The 7,957-nt window shown below is 38.0% G+C and overlaps 1 protein-coding gene across 6 annotated transcripts in view; it reads right to left on the reverse strand.

The window, feature by feature from the left end:
- Positions 1–7,745, reverse strand: part of LOC107639478 (RNA polymerase II C-terminal domain phosphatase-like 2) — a 15,078-nt gene extending 7,333 nt beyond the window's left edge. For all 6 annotated transcript variants that reach the window (XR_002361405.1, XR_002361406.1, XM_016342987.2 and 3 more), the window contains exons 1-10: positions 7,091–7,745; positions 6,369–6,839; positions 3,855–4,065; positions 3,409–3,566; positions 2,768–2,838; positions 2,571–2,676; positions 2,362–2,442; positions 2,030–2,171; positions 1,560–1,945; positions 1,425–1,482 (exon numbers count right to left, since the gene is read on the reverse strand). Coding sequence is in view for 4 of the 6 variants with exons in the window: in XM_016342987.2 (XP_016198473.1) it covers positions 1,425–1,482; positions 1,560–1,945; positions 2,030–2,171; positions 2,362–2,442; positions 2,571–2,676; positions 2,768–2,838; positions 3,409–3,566; positions 3,855–4,065; positions 6,369–6,839; positions 7,091–7,363 (1,957 nt within the window). In the remaining 2 variants the exon portion in view is untranslated. The remainder of the gene's footprint in view (positions 1–1,424; positions 1,483–1,559; positions 1,946–2,029; positions 2,172–2,361; positions 2,443–2,570; positions 2,677–2,767; positions 2,839–3,408; positions 3,567–3,854; positions 4,066–6,368; positions 6,840–7,090) is intronic.

The following is a 7,957-nucleotide window of genomic DNA, read 5'->3' on the forward strand; positions in this document are numbered from 1 at the left end:
ACCTGAACGTATCCCTGTCTAGCCTTTCAAATTATTTAGATAATAATTTGAAAATTCAGCCGACTGACATCAAAATCCCAAAACATTACAAACTTAAGAATAGCAAACTGTAATGATTAATAAACATGTACTACGTAAATGCACAAACCTTCCCCAATGAATATCTATAAATGCAAATACAGATGGAACCTATGCATTATTATTTATTACATTAACATGAAGCACAGATACACCAAATAGTTCCCTGCTGGGAACATAACAAATATGACTAGGTATTTAGATAAGAAAATGATCTAAGAGAAGTTGGATAGCTTGCACTGGATCAATAATAAGAGAGGGGGTTAAAGGGTTAAGAAACCCAATTGCCAAACTCAAATGACTATACATTGGCTTAAGAGATTACAGGTATGGCTCTGTTCACTGTCAAAGTGCATGAGTACAAAAGTAATATTGTGCTTTGCAGTAATCCCTCTGCAAGATGAACCCAAGATTATCCAGGAGGTACAGACTAGAAGCCTAGTCTTCTGCAGTGGGTACCTTAAGAGAAATCCTATGCCTAACTCTTTGGAATCTCAAGCATGTCTTTAACATCCTATCTCATATAATTGGAGCAAACTCTCCCCTATTGCTATAAGATAAAAAAACTTATCAGGTCAATAGCTGATACTGACCTGGGATTATCTTTCATGCACTAACCCATATTTCTCAGATAATTTATAGAAGAAAGCAGGCTAATAAATTTAGTCACAGCTTACCACACTAATCATTGAAGAGAGAGAGAGAGAGAGAGAGATCATTTACACAACAAAAAGATACCTGTCACCTGACTAAATATCTTACGTGGCTAATCTATTCTAGGGTTACAGACCAATATTTTGAAGCTCAAGAAACCATAACAGGACCCCCCATTGAAAGGTTGGTTGTTAGTCAGGTGGCAACTCAGTATATGATATACAATTATATAGAAGCACTTAAAATTGGAACTGAACAAACAGAATACACAGCGGAATAACAGGTTATAAAGATAGCATTTCAGGGAAGCCTGGAGATGAAACAGGTGAAATAGGTGGGGAAAATAAAAAAAGAAAAAGGAGATTGTCTGTATTAATTATTGTATAGTCAAAGGTTAATTGCAGAGAAATGCCATGGCATACAAGTTGCTTAACTAGAACATGATGCTGCTAGCCTACTTTAAATTCAGATTTCAGAACTTGATATTTTCAACCAAAAGATACATCACTAACTACATTAGTCCAGTGTAAAACCCATGTATAATTCCCCTAGTACTGACAGACAAAATAACTCCATTAGGCATTTACACCCAAACACTTCTCATCATATGTGAGACGAATATCGATTAAATTTCAAAGGGATCTCACAGAAACTATCAGGATGTACTTAGAAAAATTAGTAACAAGAAATACCTGAAAGCTGGGACTTTGACAGTGCATTCTGCCTCTGCAAGTCACTCATGGAAAATGCCTGCATGTGAGCAAGCTCGAGACTTCAAATTTTAAAATAGTCCAAAAAATACTTCCAAAAGATTTTCAACTACAAACCTCCTCAGCCTTAAGTTGTGATGCTGGCAAGAGTAAAGCATTGGGCGGTGAAACTACCATACTATGGGAAAATGGTTTCTGTTGAGCCTGATGCTTGTCAGATTTTACTGCATTTGGTTCCTTAAGAGATGCAAAAGGCCGGCTATTTGTATGAGGTCTGCTGCTTATATCATCATCTACCAACCAGCCTCCATGTGACTGTGTTAAAGATGGAGATGGTTGTGAGGGTAGGGGCGGAGGCGGCTTTGACATAAGCGGGGTTTCAACTGAAGTTTGACCTCTTATATCCGGACCATGCCTCATCGTTAATAGTCCTCTTTTCATGTCATGATCACGATCAAGAGAGTTGACGTCATGCCTGACTGGAGGTCCAAGCAAACCAGGTTCTGAGACAAAGGTTGGGAAAGAAAAACATTAAAAGATCGCACATTTTCACGACCACAAACTAAAATTCTAGAGATGTTCCATACTCTGAGACAGAATTGGGGTTCGTGAAGATCCAGGGCCAGCGATATTTGAAATAATACCAGCAGTTGGTTGAGAAGTTTCAGGTCTGAATTCAGCATTGTTAACCAAAGGTCGAGTAACTACATCAACAGAAAGCTTATCATCCTGAAAACACAGGAAATCAAAAGAGCCTAAAAACGTTACATGGACATAAAAATTCTATGGTCTTCAAATTTTGTCAAATGCATAACATAAGAAATTGCCAACAATGATTTAGTATGAAGTTTCAAAACATGTATCATAGACATAGTGCAGAAAAAATAAACGCAATAAACCCAAAAACATTGGAACTTACAGGTTGGCTTAACCTTCGCTCAACTTCTGCACCATTCATTCCTTCGTTGATAGGGCCATTAGAATTACCATTTGGTACATCCTGCCATTCAGTGAGCTTGTTAATAGTTCAGCAACAGCAAGATAAGCATTTGAGAACAGTAAAACCATTCGTATAGCTTATTATAATTACTGAATTCAAAATCACAAATATTCCAAATGATCCAATACCTCAGACATCAGGTAGTTGCTCACATCCGGGGGGTGAGGTAAACTTACAACATCGTCTTCAAAGAAGATTTCAGCGATTCTTTGTAATAAAATCTCATCAAACTCTCTGACCCCAAGTCATAAAAAAGTAAATTAAAAACATATGGGGAAGAATATTGAGTGTATAAAACAGTTGAGCAGTTGAGCATACAACTTACTTAAAAAAGCAACCTCTGACATTACATGCAACATTTCTTGCTACACATAGGACTGGAACAGCACTGGCAGTCTAATAAAGAAATACAGAAATTACTGAAATATTTAAATTCATAATAAAGATAAAGACTTGTATAACAAACATTGTTTCACCAATTTATAAATATTACAAATTTTTTAACCCTAAGAGGGAAGNCCCATATAAAAAGAAAAAAAAAAGATTTATCTATAAAGCATAGCTTTCCAATCTCTAACATGTATGAGAGGGAAAGTCCCCTAGTTCCTACATGTCTAATCCTATCTCAGAACACATGCTTCCTAGAAAATCTGCCATTAAAGATGAGTGCATGACGCTCCAACCATATACTCCAAACCCCTTCTGTGTAATTGTATTTAGTTATTCACTCCCACATTTTGTTTAACCCCTCATTTCCTCCTCCTCCTCCTCCTCCACCACTAGGTATAGCCAAAAACAATTCATTCCTCTACAAGGTAGTGGATATTGCCACCTTTTTTTTTTTTATGTTAGTCCCAATTTGATAAGATTTTGTTGTAGATGTTGTATTGGGAGTAAAATCTCCCAATTAGAAGTGGCATTATCAATTTGGGAGTGGCAAACACTCCACTCCGTAACTAACAGTACCTCGGCTTGGGGAGCATAATATGGAGTAAAGGCAGGAACCACATGAACCCTGGGCTGGTCTTTGTCTTCCCAAACTTTCGATCGATCATCAATCACCATTGCCATTTTAGGATGGCACATACCATCTTGAAAAACATTTAGTAAGGATTTTCGCGAGCCTGCAAATAAATCATTAAGAATATGAAGAACATAAAAAAAGGAACAATTAACCACCATACAAAAAAATAACTGATATAACAAATCGAAGTGGAGAGAAAACAAACATGTTTTCAACTTATTGCTGTATCAAAAATAACAAGATCCCTTAGAAAAATAAATGCTTGGAATTTTAATCATATCTCAAATTAACTTCTACAAAATAATTTGAAAATCTTTATTATGTTTAAAGGTGACAACTGACAAGCATCAAAGGAAGTACAAAACCTTATGAATAATAGAAAGAATACCTGCTTTCACACAAATCACACGATCAAGAATTTGCTTTGAACCTATAAGATGTGCCTCTGGGTCAAGAAGCCTCCACATTTCCAAAGCATAATCCCTTTCAGCCATTGTACAAACATAAACTTCAAACCTCTTGCGTCCTTTTGCAGTTAAATAGCATCTCAAATCTTCCCATGCAGGGCGCAACCTCACGAGTACACTAGTATCACGAATCTATGTGAAGAAAAAAGAAGAATTAAAATTGAAACATATTAAAAGGCTTCCAAACACAAATACACCAGTTAGGTGAATCTCATTGCTGAAAAACCTCTCCTATGGACAAAATCATATGAACAAGTAATGAGTTGCAGTGTTGCACTTAGTACCATACATATAGGAGGAAGGAGAAGGAGAACTCTAAATTGATACAAAATTTATTTATTTGAACATAATAAAAACTGGCAGTGTGAGTTAATTGATACTTTGATAGCTTAAGGAACCTCACTGTACACATTCATAAATAATGCAGTCACAAAAACACAAGAACCAACATCCAAATCTGCAGGGAATAGTGATTAACAATATTAAAAATTAAGTCATTAACACAGACACCACATTAAACATTCTTCATCATCCATATTTCATATTCATAACATTGTTTTGTATATATTAGCCTTAAGTATGCTGTCTTACTTTGTATTAGAATAAAAAATACAATAAAAAATTTAAAAAGTAACAATAATCATTTTTATTTAATTGAACGTATACAAATGCATCATTATTTGTCATATAATGGACATGTGTCAAAATGTTAGAAACTAATAGAGTAAGCTAGAAGGGGAGTCTTGGAACAACGGTCGAGTTGTCTTCATGTGACCTCAAAGTTACGGGTTCAAGCCGTGAAAACAGCAACTAATGTTATTATCAGGTTAGGATGCGTACGTGACCTTTTGGGTGCAGCCCATCCCTTGCCGCACCCCGCGTTAATGCGAGATGCTTCTGCACAAGACTGCCTCTTTTTTATTTTTAATAGAGTAAACTAGGATGACAGATACATATGTAACTATAACAATTAATGTAGAATCCCTAGCCTGGCTTGCTGCCCAAGCCACTGACTGCAATGGTGTATAAGCACAAGAGTGTGCAATGTGTCATTTAGATCATTAAGACAAGAATATTCAGAGATCTCTCACTCGGTCACTCTTATACCTACTCTCTCTGTTCCCCTCTACATTTCTGTTTCTCTCAGATTCCTATTAGACACAGTACCCAACTAGTATGTCTGTACTTCATTAATTAAATCTTGCAGCGACCTTTATATTTTGGCTACTTTATTTAACTCGAAGTTTCTATGTAACTCAAACTTTCTATGCAACAAAAGCAATACAAAGCTGATTTTACTTATGCAAGCCATCGCAAGGCAAATGAAGCTGCTATCATTAATACATGTCAATAAAACATACAAGCAAAAGAAAACAAATGGTGGAGACATAAATAAGATTCTTGTTCTTGCTCATAATTGCCACTTAAAGTACTCATATGGAACAATCTGCCTCTACTCTTTTCTGTTATTTCATGTTCTCTGTATTTCTGATTCTCACATCTCTCCCTACCCCTCACAGTTCAATTTCTTTTCTCAAATTATCTGAGGAAACTAAGATGCATAACTAGTACAGAAATTGAGATTTTATAGAAATAAACAAAATATAATCTCTGTATATATCAAACAGTATCAGTTACAATTTCATAAGATTGATTTTCACATTTACCTTTATTTCATTATTATTTCCTTATTTGATTAGGATTAGGATTCCCCTATTACTATAAATAGGATTCCCCTATTACTATAAATAGGATCAGTGTCTTACCTCTTGTAGGTTATAACGACCAACAAAATCATATATTCACTCTTCTCTCTCCTATCTAACACCCACAATGTTAAACCTATCCTATGGTTGTTGATGGGTCACCTACAAATATCTAGTCCTATAAAATTCATGCTCCAAATATCCAGTCATGGGCGTGAACACATCCTGCCCACTGCTATGGCCATAATAGCCTTTCTAAGGCAAGGCAAGTTTCACCCCTCGATCTAGCTTATGGGGTAGAGTCAAACATAGCCTGATCAAATATACTGACTCTAACTATAGGGGTTGTTATGTGACTCAATCACTCAAACAAACAGGATGTGAGAACACAAGCACAAAGCATGACTATCAAAAACACTGGTTCTATAAAGATTCACACAGATAACTTAACTGCTCCATCTGTCTCTACTGTCTTTTCAATAGGTTATATACATTCTTATTTCCCAATCAACTAAATTCCCAAAAATCAACAAATTATTGGTCAAACTTAACCTCCCTAAAAAAGCTTTCCCAATAATAAACCTCGAACTTAAACCCATTGGCTCAACAATTAGCACTCCCCATCCATTACTAGCTCTCAATAAAGTATAATGCAGCAAACTAAATTAACAATGACAAAAAAAGGGGAAATTTTTTGCAAGTAAACAAATATATTTTTTTATATTATACCTCAGGGTTGATGCGAGTGAGGACAATGTTCTTTTCTGGCAACCTCACAATTGGGCGAATACGTTTCTCATGGTTCTCAGACAAGGCAGGCACCTCCTCCATCTGCACCTTGTAAACCCTCCCATTATCCATGACAGAATCATTCTCCGCATACTGCTTCAGCAGCAGGCGGTCCTCAAGGCATCGCTTGAGCTCTGCAGACATCCCCTGAACCTTCAATGGATCTGTCTCCCGCAAGAGCCACCCACGCAGGGCGTCAATCCTGTCCTCGAACGACTTCATCGTGTTGGCAACTATAAGAGTCTCATCCAAATCAAACACGATCGCGAGGCACCTCATGTTCAGCATCCCCAAACACGCATTGTACAAACCTTTGGGCACGGCATAGCACCAGAAGCACGGGAACTTCTTCCTCTTACTTGGCATCGCCACCAGGTGAATCTCCTCCTCTCCGGCCAGCACCACCGCAGTCTGAATCCACAATCAGCACAAAAACTAAATTAATTAAATCACAAATAGCATAGCTTCAAATTGCGAAGCACCTTACAGTTACGCCAAAACTCAACCTCAAAAATAGAAATCAGAAATAAACTCCCCCTAAACTATAATCTAACTTATCGACTAATCAGAATCAGCTTTAAAATTGAAATCAAATGCGGCAATTGTCGCAGCGGCGGAGATTATAACCAAAGCATTAAATGATAGTAGTTTTTCTCTAGTACCATCAGTTCATAGAAGCAACTGGCATGAAGGTTGGTTAAGTGTGGCTGCTCCACGGGGAGTGAGGACTCAAGCTTGCATCGAACGGCGAACGCGGAAATGGTTTGGAGCACCGAAAGCGGAGGGCAACGCTCGCTCTTCGGTGACATGTGGCGGATTCGAATCTCGTCGTTTGGGAACCGGAAATTCGGGAACGTTGGAACCGAAACGACGTCGAGTTCACCCAAACGCATGTCCGCGTTATAAACCTCGGTTCTGAACCCTAAACGGCTCATTTTCCTATTCTGCTATGTAACTATGTTGCCGAGTTTTAATTTTTCCGGAGGCAAAAGAAACGACGACACGATGATGAAAAACGGCAACGGCGTGAGGAATACGATAATGTTCAGAGAATGAGAGTGTCGTTTAGAATTGCAGACGGCATTTTCCGGTGTCGTTTTAGGCTTCTTCTCATGTCGCCCGCTGGCGCGCGCAGTTGCACACTCTCCCTCTGTCCCTCTCTTACTCTGTTTTACAGTCTCGGAGGTCGTAGCTCCTTTTTTTCTTTCCCTTGTTTTCCTCTCTCTCTCTCTCTCTCTCTCTCTTTCTCTCTCTCTCTCCTTATGTTTCTCGTTTGTTTTTTCTCTCTCTACCAAGCCTACGTTTTTGAAAGTCTGACAGCGCTTCGATATTTATAGGGAAACGGTGGGGGGTTTCAGTTGTACAGGAAACGTGGGTGTTGGATAAATTACTAGCGTGCCCCTAGCTTGTGCTCTTGGGACTTGGGAGATGCTAAGGTTACGCAGGTGGGAGGGATTACGATACTATTTTGGACACGGTGGCTTAGCATCCGCCTTTGATTAATAATATACGAGCCTATCAATGGTCAA

Source organism: Arachis ipaensis, chromosome B04, assembly GCF_000816755.2.
Source record: "Arachis ipaensis cultivar K30076 chromosome B04, Araip1.1, whole genome shotgun sequence".
NCBI classification, from domain to species: Eukaryota; Viridiplantae; Streptophyta; class Magnoliopsida; order Fabales; family Fabaceae; genus Arachis; species Arachis ipaensis.